Consider the following 22,075-nt stretch of genomic DNA (forward strand, 5'->3'; position numbering starts at 1 on the left):
GTGTCGGCAAGAGAGAAGAGAACAAAAGAGTGGGTGAGCGAAAAGATCACAGGCGGTCTCATCATCGCTCTGACCGAAGAGATCAAGACCGCAGAGATCCCGATCCTCCGTCTAGTGGTCGACCGGCATCCAAACCGACCATCCACGTTATATTCGGAGGTTTGGAAGATGCTTCCCGACCTCGGGGAAGTTGACCGGTTGCGATCGTTGACTCCTGGGAAACCGGTAAGAGGCAAAAGATGGAGCCCATCACCTTCACTCTAGAAGACCAGCCGGAAAGCAGTGATCATGGGATGGAAGCCCTAGTTATCACGATTGATATCATGGGAACCGATGTCCAGAGAGTGATAGTGGATACCGGAAGCAGCGTGAACGTCCTTTATTTGGACGTGTTTGAGAAGCTGAAATTGGACAAGCGGGAGCTGATTCCGGTCGGGGTTCCATTGTCAGGATTTATCGGGGCCACTATTCGCCCCGAGGGCAAGATCGTGCTCCCGGTTGAGATTGGCACCCCTCCAAATTCAGTTAAAACGGAGCTGGAATTTGTTGTGGTCAACCTCCATTGTGTCCACAACGTCATCTTGGGCCGACCGGCCATTATGAGGGTCGGCGGAATCATATCGATGCCCCACTTGTGCATAAAGTTCCCTAGCCCCGCTGGGGTCGGAGTTGTGCGAGGCGATGTCCAGTCGGCGAGAAAATGCTATTCCCGGGCAGTCAATCGACGTGATGCCGGTTCTTCCCGAGTGAACACCATCATCAAGGAGGCCGTCGGAGATCGGAAAGAACAACCTGAGCCCTCTGAGGAAATAGAGGAGGTTCCTTTGTCTGAGGAACGATCGGAGAGAAAGATAAAGATCGGTCGGGCCCTCACCCCCGAGTTACGGTTGGAAGTGTTAGCGATCCTCCGGGAATTTGCTGATATATTTGCATGGGGACCTGAAGACATGCCCGGGATTGATCGGACCATAATTTGTCACAAGTTAGCTGTAGATCCCGCGGCAAAACCGGTCGTTCAGAAGACTCGGTATCTATCATCCGATCGTCGAGAGTTTGTCCGAGAGGATGTGAAGAAAATGGCGGCCATTGGGCACATTCACCCGGTCACTTATCCCAAATGGGTAGCCAATATTGTACTCGTGCCAAAGCCTCCATCCTGGAGGATGTGCATAGACTTCACCGACCTGAACAAGGCATGTCCGCTAGATCCTTACCCGTTGTCGAGCATCCATTAGATGGTTGATGAGGCGGCCGGGGCTGAGTTGATGAGCTTCATGGACGCATTCAAAGGGTATCATCAAATCATGATGAACCATGAAGACGAGAGTAAGACGGCCTTTGTCACGCCCGATGGGTTATATTGTTACCGGGTCATGCCGTTCGGCCTCCGAAATGCAGGAGCAACTTATCAAAGGATGATCAATATGCTTTTTGAGGACCTGCTAGGCCGAACGATGGAAGCTTACATTGACGATATACTGGTGAAGAGTCGGGACCGATCAGACCACACCCAGGATCTTCGACAGTGCTTTCAGATCATGCGGAAGTACCAGCTACGCTTGAATCCCAACAAGTGCACGTTTGCTGTGCAAACGGGAAAATTCCTCGGTTACATGATGACGAAGAGAGGAATCAAGCCAAACCCCGCCAAGGTCAAAACCATTCTTGATATGCAACCACCCACGACCGTCTGGGAGGTACAACAATTGACCAGGAGGTTGGCGGCACTGAGCCGATTTCTTTCAAAGCTGGCCGAGCGCGCTTTGCCGTTCTTTAAGGTATTGCGTAAAGTCAATGGGTTCGTATGGGATGAGGAATGTCGAGCGGCTTTTGATGAGCTCAAAGAGTATCTGTTGTCACCGATCGTCTTGTCAAAGCCCGAGCTCGGGGAAGAGCTAGACGTTTATTTGGCCGTTTCCGATCGAGCTGTAAGTGTGATTTTATGCCGAACAGATTCGGAGGGGGTGCAGCGACCGGTTTACTATGTGAGCCACGCGCTCCATGGTCCCGAGCTCCAGTACTCCCGGCTGGAAAAGGTAGTCTACGCTCTGTACACGACAGCAAAGAAGTTGGCCCCTTATTTTCAGGGTCGAGTGATCCATGTGTTAACCGATCAACCAATCGGGGCGGTTCTCCGTACCGCTTCTTCCTCTGGATGCCTGGTCAAATGGGCGTTGATGCTGACACAGTATGCAATTGAATACCGACCGAGACCAGCTATAAAGGGCCAAGCATTGGCAGATTTCTTGGTCGAGTGCATCGCTCGGGATACACGACCTCCAGAGGTTGAAGATCCTGAGGCGGCGTGGTGGTCGTTGGCCACCGACGGGTCAAGTAGCAAGAAAGGAGCCGGTGGAGGAGTCGTGATAACGAGCCCGGAGGGCTTCAAAGTGTATTATGCCCTGATGTACCAATTCAACCCGACCGACAATGAAGCCGAGTATGAAGCGTTTGTTAATGGCTTGCAATGCGCTCGGGAACTGGGGGCTGAATACATCCGCACTCAAACCGACTCTGCATTAGTCGTCGAGCAGGTATTAGGCGATTATGAAGTCAACGGGGAACGGCTACAAGCTTACCGTGATCTCGCCATGGAGAAGCTTTTTTTGTTTCTGGCGTATACCGTCCGTCACGTTCCCCGACTAAATAATGCCGATGCAGACATCTTATCCAAGTTGGCACAAGATGCCCCTGAACATATGTCGAAGATCGCTCGGATTTTGATGATTCCGAGACACAGCATTCACCGTTTGCCGGTCGCACCTATCCAACCGGGGCGAAGAAACTTGGATTTCTGATCTAATGGAGTATCTTCAACACGGTCGGTTACCGGACGACCCTCAGCGGGCCCGAAAGGCGAAGTTAAGAGCACCAAGATTTCAAGTTCAAGATGGTCGTTTATATAGACGGTCATATGGGGGTCCGTTAATGCGATGTTTGACTGCCTTTGAAGCGGACTTAGTAATGAACGAATTGCATTCGGGTATCTGTTCGTCGCACCAAGGGGGCTGGTCACTTGCCCGACGCATCATGGTGATCGGGTACTATTGGCCGTCTATTCAGTTGGATTGCGAAAAACTTGCCAGAGGGTGTGAGACATGTCAACTATATGCCCGGATGCCTGGACGACTGATTGCTGTAATTTGGGGCAAACAAATAATACCCGGAGTATTCGGGTTGTCGAACCACAGAGAGGTGGTGTACTAATCACTAGCTACTAGGTTACTCATATGAAACTAGTCCGAACAAAACTTGAAGGTTGATTGATTGCATAAAATAACAAGCAGAACAAAATAAGTAGCAAGGTTTTGTAGACAATAGAGCAAAATAGGATTCTTGGGATCACAATGTTTAATCACCTAGTGCCAATTAACGTTTGTAATATTTGGTTTGGAATTAAGATTTGTATGGGAATGCAAAGTGGAATCGAATTACTCCCGTAATCTCTATTCCTAGTGAATTTCCACTCCCATGGCTTAAACACCCAATAAGATCAAAGATCAGCATTCAATTATTCCTAATTACTACCATCTCCCGATGAGCAATAATCTAGAATAAACTTCCCCTAATAAGTTCCCCTTTCCCAAGGACCAACCATTAGGTGCAATCGTGTGTGCCCTAATTTATGCCCCAACTCCCATTGGTGACACAAACATGACTGTGAAGCTAGTAATTTAGGCCTTTAACTACCAACAACAACAGATTAAAACAAGATTGCAACACAAATCATAAAACCAAACATAAATATATTAAGAAATTAACGAACTAGGCACATAGGTTCATAAACAAATTCACCCAAAAATCCCTAAGGAATTTAGCCGAGCATGGCTAAATTATACATAGCAAATATGAATAAAGGAATACAAATCATCAGAAGAGTACAAGAATTAACCAAGCGATTCTCCCAAATCTCCCTGGCTTCCTCCTTGCTTCCAAAGACGACTTGAGCCTCTTGATTTCTCTCTCTCTTGTCGAACTCTAAAAAAATCTCTCGGTGTTTTTTAGGGTTGAGGAAGGAGGGATTTTATAGTAGGTATAAAGTTGAGACGAAATAGGAATCTGGTACAAAATTGGACTCAAATTGGACTCAAATATCTCGCGACTTCGTGCTGCGCCCGACGCGTCGAGCCAATTCTCCACGCGTCGAGACCTGCTGGTCTCGATCATAAACCTTTCTGGAAATTCTCGACGCGTCGAGTCCTCTGGGTCCCGAACTTGTCCAAAATTGCTCCAAACTCATCCTTGAACTTCCCTTGCTCATAGAATTGACCTACAATGGTTCAAAAACACTAACAAACAACGTAAAACATTCAAAACAAGTGCGAACCATAATTAAATGATAATAGCAAGGAAAACATGTATTAAATAAGCAAAATGAAAGAGCTTAATTACTGTGATGATTCAAAATAACCATAAAAACAAGAACAGATGTGATAACATCAACGACCGGCGACATTCTATTAGCCGGTCACGACCGCGATTCCTTTTGCTCGTTGGGGGGTGGACATCTTGGGACCCTTTCCGCAATTATCCGGTCGGAGACGCTTTGTCATTGTGGCCATTGATTATTTCTCCAAGTGGATCGAGGCCGAGCCTTTAGCCACGATCACTTCTCAACAATGCACCCAGTTTCTATGGCGAAATGTTATTTCTCGGTTCGACGTGCCCGTTCATCTGATCAGTGACAACGGTCGGCAGTTCGTAAGTGAGTACTTTCAAAATTTCTTGGCAACAATCGGAACAACCTCAATCCGATTGTCGGTGGCTTACCCGCAAGGTAATGGACAAGTAGAGAATGCAACAGAACTATCTTAGAGGGCTTGAAGAAGAAGTTGCACTCAGCCGGTCGTAGCTGGGCTAATGAGCTTCCGTACTTGCTTTGGACATATCGCACGACCCCGAGAGAAGCAACGTTAGAGACGCCGTTCGCGTTAGTTTATGGTGCTGAAGCATGGTTACCGATCGAGGCATGGATCCCGACCGCCAGGGAGCGATCTTACAATGCGGAAGAAAATGAACACTCCATGGCCGTGGATCTAGACGGCGTTGAGGAGAAAAGAGAGATTGCGGCTCGGCGCATGGCCGAGTACCAAAAGAGGGTCAAAAGCACAAAGGACGTCCGGGTCAATCCCCGATATTTTCAAGTTGGAGACTACGTATTACGACGTCGAGAGGCAAGCCAACCATTGGAAGGAGGCAAGCTAGCCCAAAATTGGGAAGGCCCTTATGTTATTACGGTCGTTGTTCGCCCGGGTACTTACCGGTTGGAGACAACGACCGGGAGAGTAATCGAGGGCACATGGAACTCGGAAAATCTTGTGTTATTTAGACATTGATGTAATCGTGTAATTGTAGATGGAGTGGGGGCTCAACCTGCGAGTGGGCACGTCCATCGTTAATCGCCTTTGCAAAACTTGTAAATATTTTACCGTCTGCGTACGGGAACAAATAATGTATCATCGACTGGTGATTGCTCAACCGTTTGTATATGGCGGCCCGATCGATTTGCGCTTCATTTAAATCTTAAGTAGTTTAGTAGAATCCACTTCGGAAGTTGGTCTTGCTCGTTCTTCGCCCAACCGAGACTCAGCATCAACAATCGAAGAGAGGCGTAAGCCCCACGACGACAATGTCGCTTAAACTTGCCCGAATATACCGGGGTTTAATCTCAGTTATAACTGATAAAGGTACACACCTCTCCCTCGGTCTCGACCGATAGGGGTATAAACCTAAATTGGCTTTAAAAAGTCATCTACATTTCAGCCGGACAATTAACAACGCCCGATTTATAACGTTCATCTTCGGCGGACACTCGGGTCACGCCATCGATCGGGAAAAGCAGAGCTTCAAGATATATACCCGATTAGCTTCACTTCTTTCCACTGTCGCACTCACTCGTGCCTCATGTGCACGGCAGTGTGGGGGCAAGGGTGAGAGGAAGAAAGGCTAAGAGGTCGGGCAACGCCCGGATGAAAAGGCCAACAGGTCAAAAGGAGGCCAGTAGGCCAATAGGTCGGGCAAAGAACGACCAAGAAATGATCGATTAACGCCGCAAAAGTCAAGCAAAAATAAAGTTTGACGAAAAGTTAATATATTTGATAATAAAAGTGACCGGCACAAAACAGGACCGGGCTCCCGATGAAGTACACTTCATAAAAACGCAAAAAAAAAAATTATTACATGGTCGGTAACTACACGACCTTGTCTACATTCTTCGCAGCACTGCTGGGCTCGGCCGTGTCTTCGGAGGCGGACGGGTCGGTGAAAGGGGCCGGGCCGGGGTCGGGAACTTCGTCCGGGAGAGTGGACAGTACTGACTTCAGATCGTCGCCCTCGAAGACCTCCTCCATAATGGATCGGGTCTCCTCCCGCATAGTCTGCTGACCGGACTTGAATGCCCAATGCCCGAAGACCCAGATCATATCTTCCCAGAGCTTATTCTTCATCAACTCCTTGAGGAATTTCTCGGCTGAGGCCTCGTCTCGGCAGAGGAATCTGGCCAGGCCTTCGAGGTTGCGCAGTCGGGACTTGAGCTCGGCCGCTTCCACCAGTGCTTCCCGAGCGGCTTTCTCGGCAATGGACAGAGCATCCTCGGTTGACTTCAGCTTGTCGCGGAGCTCAGTATTCTCTTTTCCTCGCCGCTCGGCGATGTCCCTTAGAGCCTCGACCTCGTTGGCCAACAGCGCTCGGCGCTAGAGATGTTGGATCGCTCGGGATAGCTGCAAAAGAAAATGTATTAGCTCGAGCGAGTGCAGTTATACATGAAAATAAAGAAGTAGCAAAAGTTATACCTCGACCAGCTCGTGACCGCTCTTCTCGCCCACCTGCTCGGGCGTCAGCTTGGAGATATCCTCCTTGATCGGCCGGAGATTACCGATCCGGGTAAGGATGGACTCATCGCCCGTGACAGCCCCGCTCGAGGGGCTGTTCTGCTTCCGCCGATGCTTTAGTGCGCCACCATCTTCAGTGTCCTTCACGACCATCTTTTCCTTGCCCTTACGGCCGGCCGCTCGTGGAGCCAGTGCATCGATCGTTGTCTCCACGACCACGACCCCTTCGGCTGTGGTAATCGTCGAAGCCCCCAACGGACGAGTGTCCGGGATGGAGTCACCTCCAATCTCCCTATCGTCGGATGACCCGGCGTCAGCCTTCTTCTTCCCAAGCGTTATCTTAGCTCGGGGGGGCTCGGGGCGCGCTGGCCGTCTGGAAGCTGCGTGGCGGACCCATCTCTGCAAACAAAAACCGTATGGTTAGAAACCCAAATCAAGTTACGATCGGGAGAGTTATGGCCGGGAAGGCTAGGTTAGCGTTAGACTTTCGTTGATCGGCTCGACCTGAGGAGCCGCTACTGTTACCGGTACGCCCGTTAGTCGGGGTTTGTACTTCTGTTTCAGGTCGTATCGAGGTGGCGGTAATCGGGCAGCGTCGTAGCTCTCCCTCGACCGGAATATCTTATATTCGTAGATTTCACTCGAGATCCGGAAGGTCGCGGCACGAAGAGCTTGGGTCTCGTCCGGTTGCACTTACTTCCTGTAGTGCGTTCCCCATGTTCGGTCGACCGGGATATTCCACGGGTCGTACTTGACCGAGAATATCCGGTTTTTCCACCCTCGGTTGTTCCCGGGCAAGTCCTCGATCGAGCACAGATCAGCCCGGGATTGAGCCATTAGGAAGCCACCCCCATACTTGGCCGCCAAGGGCTTGACCTGATATATGAAATTGAAGAGCTCCATCGAGCATGTAACATCATGCCGAGCGCAAATTTGCGGGAAGCACGCCAAGATGCGATGCGCGTTCGGGCATATTTGGGTGGGCAATACCCGATAATAGCCCAAGAACGCGGTCAGTAGGGGGGAGAAGGGGAAAGTGATCGGGGCTAGTAGCGCGTCGAAATGTAGCCCGATCCATTTTCCTTGGTGACGTTCCCTAATTCCCCCGAGGCTCCGTCGGCTGTCGAATTGCACCCGACCGCTCAACTTTGCGGCGATCTTCGCCGCTTCGTGGGTCGTCAGCAGGCATTCTTGCCGCTCGACACTCTCGCTGTTTAAAAACATAAACTCCGGCGCGGCGGTTGCCGTTGTGGTCGTTTCTTCGTCCATCAGAGCTGGGGTGGCTTCCCGATCGGGTGTAGCGATGGAAGCGCCGTGATCAGCCCCGATGGTTCGCGTGGGCGTTTCCCGAACGTCCTTAGTCGGGAGTTCACGCCCGCTCGTAGAAGGGTCGCTGCTGCTATCGCTATCGCTATCAATACTCAAATCGCTCGAACCGCTCGACCCTGATGAGCTCTCCGAGCTAGATGAGCTTTGTTGCTCAGGAACCTTGCTCAGTCGTTGAACGACCTCGACGACTTCAGGCGATGACGCTTCTATCATCATCTCCTCGCTAAGCTGCTCGACCGCGTCGTCATAATCCGCTCCCGAAACGTTTTGGCTGTCGGTGTCTGACATGTCCCCTTCATAAAGGAGATGGTCGGGTTCAGCGGAGGGGGTCAGTTATTATTCGGTCGGGGTTAGTGGAACGTCGAAGTCGGCCGTTGTGCAGTAAGATAAAAGAAGAAAAGAAAGAGAAGGGAAACAAGAAGCTTACCGGTTGAATGATGTTTGTCGAGAAGATTGGAAGCTGTTGCTCACTCGGGAAGCTCCGGTTGATTCTTGCAGAATGGTAAAAGTTCAAATGAACCTCAGAAGCGCCTATTTATAGGAAAAGTTTGGGCGGGAAAACGGCCCACTTGCGCGACGTGATCATTGCAGACTCCGAGGCGCGTAGAGACCGACACGTGGTACGACAAGCGACAGCTGTCCGGTCGGGATCGCAGGCCGAGTGATTGGACCTTTTCATCCCGTCCCATTTTTCCCCGAGCGGTCAAAAAGGCCCGGGCTGGGGGGCTTTTGGTAGGGTATATCCCGACCGACATAGCTTGGTTTCTCTCGTTCTTTGTGCAGGTTTTACAGGTCGGATATTCATTAAGGAAGATGGTCGGACCCGATCGATAGACTTCCCGACCGGGGTCTTTATCACCCGATTAGTGGCCCTTATCTTACGAAGAGTCAAGGATCTCGAGAAGAGGCACGTGGCAATGCTACACGTTGACAGAGAGGGCTCGCGGGGTGAAGACGCGTGGATGCTACGTGGGTCACATGCCGGCCGGCCGGAGCTGTGTCTCGGACCTAGCGGCTATAAGTACCCACGGCGGCTACAGTGTGGGGGATTTTTGGAATGATCGATAGATTATCTACAGAGCTGCCCGACCGCAGTCAGTCGGCGCTCGGGATAATCACTTAGATTGTATTAGGTCCTCCTTGATCAATAAAAGACTTCTATTTGTTATTGTTTGATCTTATCTAAGTACCTTGACCGCTTAACACGTGGAATTAGTATATATATATATATATATATATATATATATATATATATATATATATATATATATATACTCGAATATTAGTCGAATCAAATATATTCTGATTCATATTCGAATTGGAATAATATTGGAATCTAAATATTCAACCTCCAGAATGCCACATCTTAATGATCTTATTCTATGCATTTTAATTATTAGATGGCTTTCTTTAGTTCTGAATTATTCTTCATATATCTGTTATAATTCTTTTATTTACTTATGAATTAATTCTTTGTGGTATTGCTTACAAAGGATTGATTTACTCGTTTACTACTTTTTAATCGAAATGCTGATCGACTTCATTATTTTGGTGTATATGTTGGTAGGTTTTACTATTCTGATGTAGAAGCATTATTTAATAGGTGTAAGTTTTATTTGCTTTTTATGGGAACAGGTGCACTTCATGGGATTCCATATGGTTTGAAGGATATTATTTCAGTACCACAGTACAAGACAACTTGGGGATCCCGAACTTTTAAAAATCAGACTCTTGATATTGAGGCTTGGCTTTATAAAAGTACTCCCATAGTTGTGTGACTCAAATCAAGAAAGTCAATAGGTTCAATCATCTAAATAATTTAGTTAGGGGTGTTTCTTCTCTTCTAATACTATGTTGTAATATGAGATTGAGCTTATGTTACTCAATTAGGCTATAATACAATCGTTATGTCATGGAACCGTGTTCACCGTGGTCCCAAATGGTAATGGTGCCACCGTTTGTTTTTGTTTTTTTTTTTTCCTTAACTAAGCACGCGACTTTTCTTCTTCATTTTCACATTTTGCGGTTTCACTTGTTGGGTAATATGGTTGAAAATTCCCAAAAATAATAATCCTACGAAAAGATTAATATTATATGGGAAAACAGAAAGAATTGGGAAGGAAAAGGTTGAGTGTTTGGGTAAAGGTTTAACACGAGTTCGAACACAAAGTTCTTTTCCTTAAAACCTTATTTGCTACCTCCCAGAAGTGCTAGGAGCGTTGTAGCCTAGGTTTCCCAGGATAAAACGTGCTACGATTCCTTGTTTAAGCACCTAAACAAGGAACCCGGCAAACAAAGCAAAGCTTAGAACACTGGTTGGCTAAAAGAAGAGAGTAGAAGCAGAGTTTTGAGATGAAAAGCTACTGGAATTCCTTTGTTTCTCACTGTGTGAAATGCTACTGCTTCTACCTCTCTTTATATAGGGATGTTGGAGTGATAGCATTCAACATGGCCATTAAATTGGTGTTAAAACCAATTGTGTAACACCTGTAACGGTCACCACTAAGTAGGATTAAACTCAGACCGTTGGGGTGCAGGTTCACACGAGAGCACACGGACCAGTCAACACGAGAGTACATCTCTCGTGGTCACAGATGCACGAGAGTTGTGCTCTCGGTGCATACCGAAATTAGGCATAACTTAGCCCGCAAGGCCAGCCCATTTCCGGACGACATTCGTGCCCGCAGGTGCTGGGGCACGCGAGCTCAGGCCCCCCCCCCCGCACGAGAAAGCCTCTATGCTATACAATTCTACAAGCTTGAAAAGAGCTCATGTATATAAGGGGGGCAAATCTTGTTTCCAAACCAATGTGGGACAAAGTCCTACATTTTCCCTTCATTTCCCAACTTAAATGCGTCTACTTTGAGAATCAATATCTCATTCACCCATTATCCGTTTTGAGCGTACAATATATCAATCTCTTCGTCTTACTACGAAGAACCCAAATCCACTTTGACCCGACCCAAATCGGAAGTGGACCTCACTGATAATTGTACCACAAAATAGCCACTTAATATGCCATTTTAAGCTAATTTTTCCAACATCACTTCCTCTTCGCGCAAGTTTCTTCAATACTCATAAATTTGGAATGTGCAGACATGGATTTTTGAATGTGCAGTTATGAAATTATGAATTTTCTTTTATGAGATTATGAATTTTCTGTTATGAAATTATGAATTTTCTGTTATGAGATTATGAATTTACAGAAAATTCAGAATTACATAACTGTAAATTCATAATCTCGTAACAGAAAATTCATAATTTAATAAATGTAAATTCATAATCTGGACATAGAATGCAAAATGCTGTTAACAGCACATTAACTAATTTTTTTTTCCCGTAAAAACGCTGCCATTCCAGACCGTGTTCACCAAGCATGGTGAACACGTTTCCACGGCATAGTTTGCCGCTATAAGACCATCTCCAAGGGGTGCGCTAAAGCACCAAAATGCAAGAAAATTTAGCGTAAAACTGCTCCAACCAAGTCGCTATTGTCAGGGACGGATGCAAGTGTATCTCGTGGGGGGCCTTGGCCCCCCCCCCCCTCCCCCCCCCCCCCCACCCCACCCCTAATTTTTTTAATGTACTAAAAAATGTAATATTAAATTTTAAATTGTTTTTATATAGAATATCAAATTAAAATATTTGGCCCCCTCCCACTTAAATTAATCTTACAATGCAAGTTAAGCTATAAACTTCTTCATATATATTCTCAACTTCTCCCATTCTCTCCTATTTCTCCTATTTCAAATTATGTTTTCTCTATATTGTCCATTCACATTCAAACCTTATTTAACCTACTTACTAGTTTCTCTCTCTAGAATCATACATATATACTCCATATACGTTATAACAAGATAATTTCACATTATTAAAATCTATGCATATTTTTCAAGTTAATTTTTGAATTATTTTCTAACTACTTGTTTGGTTAATTTTTGTTTTATATTATATTTTTTTATTTTAAACAGTTTTTTTGTTTGATTCTAAATAATGGATATATTTATTTGGTTAGTTATGTAGATTTGTAGTTATGTGGTAAATTTTATATTTAATTTAACATGCATAATAATGTAAAAAATTTGTAGTATTTATATTTGAGGAAAACAATTGCTATTATGTAGTATTTATATTTGAGAAAAAAATTTCTATTATATTTTCAATAAATAATCAATACTCTTTTAAAACATGCGAGAATGTTTTTATTCTTTCAATCGTACAAAGCAATGTACATTAGAAAGTATATTGCAAAATAATTTAATATAGATTCAATTATAAATAATCTATTTTAAACTTTAGTAAATTTGTAATATAATGATTATTTTGAAATATGTTAAATGGATATCAATATATTTGATTTAGCACTTGAACGGTAATTGGCCCCCGCACTATCCATTCCTGGCTCCGTCTCTGACTATTGTGGCATAAAAATGGCGCTGTACTGTTCACCTGCGCTATTTTTTGTGGAGTTTATATATTACTGTTTTACCCCTGTTCTTTTTTCTTAATTCTTTTTATATCCTTTTGGTTTAAGGTTATATTTACTTATTTTGCTAAATACTTAAATATAAATTATATATTATTAAAAATAAATTATATCATTTGAAATATTTCATCAAGACGATTAAAACAAGACTAATATTGAATATAAATTAAATAAAAATTAAACGACATAAAATATTGCGAAATATCATTTGAGTGTGCTATGATTTATTATTAATTGCGAAATAAAATAATATTTGTATATAATTATATTTTATATTAAAATATTTAAAGATAATTCAAAGTCTTAATTTATGAAAAAACAAATGATTTTAGTGAAGAAATAAAATTTGGTGTAATGAGTTGGAGATGAAAAAATTTTGGTGTAAGAATATGCTAGGAATATTTCTTTTGGTGTAAAATTTGGTGCATAGGTTTGGAGATGACCTAATACACATGGGCAAATTACACTAAATGTAGGATCAAAAGTGGGTTTAACTCCATTTAGAGAGTAAGATTTTGAAGTCCATGTAGTAGAACTCTGGAGAGAAAATAAGAGATGGGATTAAAAGGGGAGAAATAAGAGTTGGGCCCACAAAAGGGGGAGAACCGGCAAATTATATCCTACACCACGGCGCGCGTTGCATTGTGCGCCCAGATGCAAAACGACGTCGTTTCAATTTTTTTTTATTTTTTTTATTTTTTTTGAAATTTTCCGCCCCAGTGTTTGGCAGCTAAGTTTTCTTTAAAAAAAATCCATGTTCAAAAATGTACATAATGTTATACATGAATGTACATAATTGTATACATGAATGTACATAATTGTATAACAAAATATACATACTGTTTTTAAAAGATAATACACATAATCTAACATAATACATAATAAACATAAACTTTTAACCTAATACACATCAACTCTTAACATAATACACAAAAATTTCCTGATTCGGATGTACATAATTGTATAAAAAAAAGTGTATATAATTGTATAAAAAATATACATAATTGTATGAACAAATATACATAATCACAGCAACTTCCTACTGCGCCTCCCAAAACGACGTCGTTTTGAGAGGCGCGCGGCGCACAGTGCTACGCGCGCCGTGGTGTAGGGTATAACGATCGGGGGAGAACTATTGTGGATGACCTACGCGTCCAACACAATACAAGAGGCAAATTATACTATGATTAGGGTTCACCTTACATTGTGAACCTTGATTCAAAAATGACATTCAAATTATGTATCTGCAGATAAAATATTATGTATTGTCAGTTAACAAATTATGTACTTGCAAATAAACTGAAGGTACATAATATGTTACTCATATTAGGTAAATAATATATTAACTGAAAGTACATAATATGTTATATGCATATACATTACTTTTTTTTTTTGAGGAGTGCATATACATACCTTATTAAATGCATGTAAATAATATGTTAATTGCACGCACATAATATGTTAATTATAATAGGTATACAATTTATTAACTAAAAAAAGTAAAAATACATAATATATTAACTACATGGATATAATCTGAATGCATTTTGGACCAAGGTTTACAATGCAAGGTGACCATGGTCCATGATATAATAATTGAGTCGACAATGGCAGTTGTGGTGAGGTGGTTGGAGCCGGATAATTTAATTTTTTTTTTTTTTTCACTTTTTGTTTCACGACTCTTAGATCATTTTTATATTTGGTCTTTGACTATTCATTTTTTTAAAGTCCCACAACTATTAGATCATTTTCACATTTAATCTTGGACTATTAACTTTTCAATATATGGTCCCATGACTTTAAAAATCTTGCCACATTTTATCTTTCGACATAATTATTTTTTATTTTTTATTTTTTATCACCGGTGATCAAATTTTTTAATTAAAAAATGTTATAAAAATGATAATTTTATCTTTCAAGATAAGACACTTGACCTATTATGCATTTTAAATAATATATATAAACAAATATAATTACTGGTGATCGAAAATTAGGTTGGAAGACCAAAGGTGATAATGTTTTAAAAGTTGTTAGATTAAATGTGGAAAACTACCAGGACTATGTGGTCTAATGGTATCCGGGGTGGACTTCCAAGTGGAAGGTTGTGATTTCGAGCCTCAGTTGAGGCGTTATTGGCTCTTTGTGTTTCAGTAGGTTGAGAAAGTATATGAACAGATACTACAATGTAATAGAGCTAGTAGCATTCAAAAAAAAAAAAAAAAAAGTGGAAAACTAATACTCCGTATTCGAAAATTAATTATGAAAATGATTTACTAGTCGTAGGACTAATTGTAAAAAATTAATAATTAGGAATTAGATATAAAAATGATTTAAAATAGTGGTGGGATCAGAAGTGAACAAAAATTCTGTTAACTTGTCACTTCTTATCTTTCATCTTTGGGTTGCGTTTTGAGTTCTTTATAATTTTGAAGCAACTTGGAAGAAGTCATTAGCTTATGAAACCAACAACGTTTGATCGTTTTGGGTACCATTCTGGGTTTCTCCAAATTTCTTCTGTGTTTTGGCCAGTTTGGAATGCATTTGGATTTTTCTTTGAGTTCTATTATGAGGATTTTTAAATTCTACTCCATCAATTATATTTCAATAAATATGAATATGACATTTTCATCTTGTAAGTCTAGAAAAATTTGTTTATATCCAAAATTTTTTAGAGAGAATAAAAGTTGAGATAGAATTTAGAGTTAATTCCAGTAATGATATGATTTTTCAAAATTGATCATTGTTTTTTAATTTGGACGAAATAAACTTTTGACTATTCGGTATTGGTCATTCTGTTAACCATCCGTTTGTTAGGGGTTACCTGTGATAGCTTTCTTCTTCACTTGTCGTTTTGATTGAAGTGGTATTCTCCTTTTTGAAGTAAAGTATTACACTTGATACTCCAAATTAGCCGGCCATGAACGTTGACCAAAGACCAAAAAAATTCAAAGCCTCGGAGATCTAGGCGGTGAAATTGCAGAGGAAGAGAAGAGGATCTACAGGGAAATACTCAAATACATTAACCAAAAAAAAAAAAAAAAGGATAGCGAAAAGGCTCAACAACGTGGCAAAGGCCGCAGGCAACATGTTTCCATGGAAGCCGCAGCGGTTTACACGTCGATTGTTGTTCCCACAGCCCACGTTGTTGTCCGCTCTTATCATCATCGTATTATACCTATGCTATAGCGGCGCCTCTGCTTCATCATCGGAAAATTGCACCTTTCCTGGGAGGAATTCCACCCAAATGGTACCCATTTTTAAAAAATCTTTTTAACGTTTTTTTTCTTTTAATTCTTCATTTTATGTATTTGAAATTCTTGGGTCTCTCAGCTGCTTTTGTGTATCTGTCAATCGCATTTCCATTTTCTACTGCCACTAAGTGGCTTATATGAGCTCTTATTTGCAGTATAATTTATAAATAATGGTAAATGTCATGTGACTTGAAATGATGGATCAATGCCATGAAAACTATGAAACAATTTGAGCTTCAGTAGAATTTAGAGAGCTCTGAATCTCTGATGTGTATATGTTTCAAGTTTGAGGATATGATAAATTTGTATTGTTAATTGCTTAGTTATGAATCTATGGTAAGAGTGGAAGTTTGTAAAGTAAGGATTGGGTATTAATTGCTATCATTCAACAACATTTTGGGAAGAGCAAATACCAATTTTGGTCTCACGAGTATTAGCAAAATGACAGTTTTAGTTCTTTTCTTTTTTTTTTGAATGGATGACAGTTTTAGTTCACATATTTAATTACTACAAATTTTCATCCACAGTTATTGTTTTCGTGTCAAAATTGATTACACCAGCCACCCCTCTGGCTAAAACATGCCAGATTGCATTATTTGTGAGGGTATTTTCGTCCATTCATGTATAGTATGCCAATTTCATTAATGTATGAATGGACAAAAATACACTTACAAGTTATACATTTCCAGCATGTTTTAGCTGCAGGGGTGACCGGCGTAATCAATTTTGACACGAAAATAATAGTTGCGGATGAAAATTAGTAGTAATTAAATATGTGGACTAAAACTGTCATTTTGTTAATACTCGTGGGACTAAAATTGGTATTCACGCTTTTGGGGGAAATTTGGAAGACTGGAAATAATGATGAGCCATTCAATCATCTGTTGTTATTTTCCACTTCATCCTAAGATGTTTGGATGTGTCTTATATAACTTTTTTAAAACAGGGTAGTACATGTAAAAATGTGTGGAATATCTTAAATCAGCGTGCTCGGGTTCAATCCCGGGCCTATACTTCCAGGTTAGACTTGTTGGAACGCCAGATAACAATCAATCCTCTGCTGTTTTAGCTTTTCAATTTCATCATGTTATCTTACATCTTTCATCAGGACAGTGGGAAGTTGGGTCCTAAAACTAATGGCGAATCCTTGGAGAAGGATAACAATGTTTCACTCTGTAAATGTGGGTTTGCGTTATTGGACTCGAGCTTCTTCAGCGATGCAAAGGTAATTTACTAATTTCTATCGATGTGTGAACTCTAGACAATCTTTTGCCGTTTTGTTGGTGCAAATTAAAGAACTACTCGATATGGATGTGTGGGTAAGTTGTTTGTTTCGTATGTTTTAGATGCTTGAGATTGAAAAGGCTGCGAAGGAGTTTAATGTTCCTATCGTACGAGCCAACCGGAAGTTAGTTGCTTCTGTTAATGGCGGTTTGCATAACCCATCTCCATTGGTTTTCAACGCTGCTTGGAGTGACCAAAATGTGAAGCCTATGACAGAAAGATTTTCTTATCCTTCTCCCTTGTCTGTACAGAGGCCGGGAGATGATGAAGACATTTCGTTTATGAGTGTATGTCCCGAACTACCTGGATTGCTAGACAATATACACAGTTTTCTTCGTTTGCATTTTTAGACTTACATGATAAATTTGACAGATCCCAGAATTGGGGGAACTCATTAAGACAAAACAAATTACATCGGAGGAGCTTACTCGTATTTTCTTGAAGAGACTGAAAAGGTATTTCGTTTTACATTAACAATAGGCTTTTTTTGCAGTGCTTTGTTTTCCCCTTTTTGTAAGATGCATTTTCGGGAAAATTTACTGTGACAGGTATGGTCCCGTGTTGGAATCCGTGGTCACTGTTACTGAAGAATTAGCATATCAACAGGCCAAAGAGGCGGATCAGCTGCTTGCAAATGGAAACTATTTGGGTATATGCTGTACTTTTTACGGAGTATTTATCTACTTATTTGTGCTTTTTTAGCGGGATGGAAGATTAATATAGATTCTCTACACAGAAGTGAGTGAAATTATGAGCGGTTGCTGTGATCCGAGCAACATAACATTATTAATGTTTCTGGCACACTAATTGAAACTCGGAGTTATTCCAAAAAAAAAAAAAAGAAACCTGGTTTTAAGAATATGCTGCTAGGTTCTTTAGCATCTCTCCTGAAAGCCTAAAAAATTTAGTAAAATCTCAATTGCTGCAAACATAACATTTTTTCGTTTCTTTTGGACCAAGATTTCAACCTCTGGAACGCCACATCTTATTTCTATGAATTTTACTAGGTGGCTTTCTTTAATTCTGAATTATTCTTCATATATCTGTTATAATTCTTTTATTTACTTTTTAAACATGAATTAATTCTCGTGGTATTGCTTAGAAAGGATTGATTTACTCATTTACTACTTTTTAATCGAAATGCTGATGGACTTCATTATTTTGGTGTATATGTTGGTAGGCTTTACTATTCTGATGTAGAAGCATTATTTAATAGGTGTAAGTTTTATTTGCTTTTTATGGGAACAGGTGCACTTCATGGGATTCCATATGGTTTGAAGGATATTATTTCAGTACCACAGTACAAGACAACTTGGGGATCCCGAACTTTTAAAAATCAGACTCTTGATATTGAGGCTTGGGTTTATAAAAGGTAGTTGCTAGTAAGAACTGATGTGTCTGAAAGTGTAAGGGGGGTGTTGTAATCAAAGATTGACCTTTCCGTAGCTATAACCGGAGGGCGTGCATTGGGTAAACTCTACCTTGTGACCCTAGCCAGCATAAGACCCTAGGAGGGTGTGCATTGGGTAACCCGACCCTAGGTTGTCTATAGCTGTCTGGCTCAAACCAAGAAGGCCAATAGGCTCGACAACCTGACCAACTTGGCTGGGGTTGCCTCCTCTCCTCTGATACCATGTTGTAGTCTGAGATTGAGCCAATGTCACTCAATTGGGCTATAATATAATGCACATGGGCCAAACCACACTAACAGATTGAATCCAATCAACTAGCTAGTCTAACCCAACCCATGACCTTATAAACCCATATGTTCTCTCTTATATTTTCAATGTGGGACTCGTAACACGGGGAATTGATAGAGTGATTTAGCTCATACATGGCTTGTTGAGTACAGGTTGAAAGCTGCTGGGGCAGTTCTTGTTGCAAAACTGGTCTCGGGATCATTAGCATATGATGACATCTGGTTTGGCGGTAGGACAAGGAATCCATGGAATATTGAGGAATACTCCACCGGTTCATCAGCTGGGCCAGCTGCTTGCACCTCTGCAGGTACCTGTTAGGTTTTATTTTTTCTTCTCGATATGTTATACTTTTGACCATTATAATTCCAACGATAATGCACACATGAATTCTACGTAATTAGGCGGATTATAGGAAGTGATGATACCTGTCTTGGCTATTCCTTTACATAAATTTGTGGTTCGTGAGTCAGGTTTGGTACCGTTTGCAATTGGTTCTGAAACAGCTGGGTCCATGACTTACCCCGCTTCTCGTTGTGGCGTCACTGCAATACGGCCATCTTTTGGAGCTGTTGGTCGAACCGGAGTTATGAGCATATCCGAGAGCCTGGTATCACCGTTTTACTTTTCTAGCCTATCCCCACTTTTTGTTTTGCACCCTTATTTCCTTGACTGGAGTTGGGAAATTCAACTAGTATCTATTTGATAGGACAAATTAGGTCCTTTCTGTAGAGATGCTGCGGATTGCGCAATCGTTTTGGATGCAATCAGGGGTAAGGATCCCGATGATCTTTCGTCCCGGAACATTCCCCTGTCTGATCCATTTTCGGTTGATATCAAGACACTTACTGTTGGATATCTTAAGGATGCTGAGATGGAGGTAAATTACTAAATTGATAACTTGCGGTTATTTAGAAATCCGTTGGTATTCTATATCAATGCAGTAACCCCATCTGTCTCGTGTCATGGCAAATACAGGTTGTTAATGTACTCCAGTCAAAAGGAGTTAAAGTGGTTCCATTCGAACTGAATTACACCATTGAGTCTGCTCAAGGCATCCTGAATTTCACAATGGATGTCGATATGCTGGCTCATTTTGATGAATGGCAACGCTCGAACAAGGATGATGAGTACGAGGCTCAAGATCAATGGCCTCTTGAACTTCGGCGAGCACGAGTAATATCTGCGGTGGATTATATTCAGGTACAGTATTCACATTCTATAATAATACATTTGTTTCGGGGTAACTCCCGCCAAGATGGCTAAGGATACAAACCTGTAACCACAAGGTCTGGAGTTCAAATCCCAGCTCTCTTGGTTTGAGCCGGTCAGCTATGAGCAATTTAGGCTAGGTTGGTTTACCTCCTTGTGATCTTTTGCCCGCTAGGGTAACAAGGCAGAGTTTATCCAGTGCATACCATTGGATAGTGATTGTGGGTTTCTCTCGTCACTCCAAAGATACCCTTGGATAGTGATTGTGGGTTTCTCTCCTCACCCCAAAGATGTGATTGTGGGTTTCTCTCCTCACCCCAAAGATACCCTTGGATAGTGATTGTGGGTTTGTTTACCCAGTGCATACCCCTGGATAGTGATTGTGGGTTTCTCTCGTGACCCCAAAGATACATTTGTCTCTTATTCTGTGCATACCCTCGGATAGTGATTGTGGGTTTCTCTCGTGACCCCAAAGATACATTTGTCTCTTATTCCGGGTTTTTAACAGGCACAAAGGGCTAGAGGGAAATTAATCCGGGAAGTGCAAGAGAGTTTCAAAGTGGATGCATTTATTGGAAATGCAACTGATTGGGAGAAAGTATGCGTGGGCAATCTCGTGGGTATGCCCGTCGTTGTTGTCCCAACAGGGTTTAAGAAGATATCTAACGCGCCTTCAAACGACACCCGGAGGAGAACTACAATCACCACCGGCATTTATGCTCCTCCCGATCATGACCATATTGTAAGTACCGCTTTCATGCTTGCAATCGAAAATTGCTTTTGCATCATATTATCTTTTTCTTTAAATGGACTCAAAGACATAGCTGAAGGATAGTAGTGAATTTTAAGGTGGATTAAAGATGTTTATGAGTTGTTCATCCCTTTACTTGTTTGGTATATATGGCTTGTAAATGCAGGCCTTGGCATTGGCAATGGCGTATCAGTCGGTCACTGACCATCACAAACAGCGCCCACCAATTGACGATCTCGGCCCCAATGACTACATCCCAAATCCACCTATATTCCCTGTGCCACCCAGACAACTGCGTGCTTATTAGCTCGAATTGCAGTGCTGTTTGTTCATAGGTAATCTTATTTACCTAGGCGAGATTTTAACTAAGATGTTCACTTTTCTTGTCGCTTATGTTGCAACCTATTAAAATGATATGAAAAATTTGTGACACTATGGTATCAGAATGATCGTTTCAACAAGAAACTCTTTTTATTATCAAAAAAGAAAAGAAAAAGAACTAATTTGTTTAGCCATCTTTTTCTTCCTTTTATGGGACAATGGCACAGAGCCGTTGTACTACTTGATAATCGGTTAAGGATGTTGAGTAAAGAGCAAACGGCAGAAAACGAACTGTATTATGGCTGTAACTTGTAAGAGCTTAACAAGGTCGGTCCTGTCATTTTATAAATTTATGATATAATTTGTAAGACGTTAACAAATTTATGATATAATTTGTAAGAGGTTAACAAGGTCAATCTTATTATTTTATAGGTTTTGGGTATTATAAAGTAAATAGATTTTACTTAAAAGTAAACATATATTATCAAATATCTTGTGCTTAGATGGCATGTAGTGATTCTCTCATATGGAAAGTTATGAGATTGAGCTTAAAGGAATTTGTTTGGCTCTATAAAGAAGTTTTTAATAATGTGTAACTACAATCAATGGTATTATATATATATATATATATATATATATATATATATATATATATATATATATATATATATATATATATATATATATATATATATATATATATATATTTTTTTTTTTCAAAATGATAAAATTGTTATATATCTAGATAAAAATATATCATTTATACAAATAAATTAGGATAGCAATTGTTTGCTATAACTAAGTTCCTAAAATATGAGCATATTTGTTTAATTTATAAAAAATATAAACAATGATATATAAAATCTCTTAAGTTACTATATCTACACATTAATTATTAATTTGAGTAATTACTT

General features: G+C 41.2%; 1 protein-coding gene across 3 annotated transcripts; it reads left to right on the forward strand.

Moving 5' to 3' along the window:
* The first annotated feature begins 15,504 nt into the window (after positions 1–15,504).
* Positions 15,505–21,507, forward strand: LOC109183004 (glutamyl-tRNA(Gln) amidotransferase subunit A). Of its 3 annotated transcripts, XM_019333217.1 has the most exons (13): positions 15,505–15,892; positions 16,843–16,916; positions 17,010–17,121; positions 17,243–17,467; positions 17,553–17,635; positions 17,729–17,829; positions 18,429–18,552; positions 19,033–19,187; positions 19,351–19,487; positions 19,587–19,757; positions 19,856–20,080; positions 20,598–20,831; positions 21,007–21,507. In XM_019333217.1, exons 1-13 carry the CDS (start codon positions 15,731–15,733, stop codon positions 21,145–21,147), a joined length of 1,944 nt encoding a protein of 647 aa, XP_019188762.1. In that variant the 5' UTR covers positions 15,505–15,730; the 3' UTR covers positions 21,148–21,507. The 3 variants fall into 3 exon arrangements, with proteins under 3 accessions (XP_019188762.1, XP_019188763.1, XP_019188764.1); XM_019333218.1 differs by lacking the exon at positions 16,843–16,916 and having other exon boundaries at positions 17,005–17,121; XM_019333219.1 differs by lacking the exon at positions 15,505–15,892 and having other exon boundaries at positions 17,005–17,121.
* Positions 21,508–22,075: the final 568 nt, after the last annotated feature.

Source organism: Ipomoea nil, unplaced genomic scaffold (genome assembly GCF_001879475.1).
Source record: "Ipomoea nil cultivar Tokyo-kokei standard unplaced genomic scaffold, Asagao_1.1 scaffold1096, whole genome shotgun sequence".
In the NCBI taxonomy this organism is placed as follows: Eukaryota; Viridiplantae; Streptophyta; class Magnoliopsida; order Solanales; family Convolvulaceae; genus Ipomoea; species Ipomoea nil.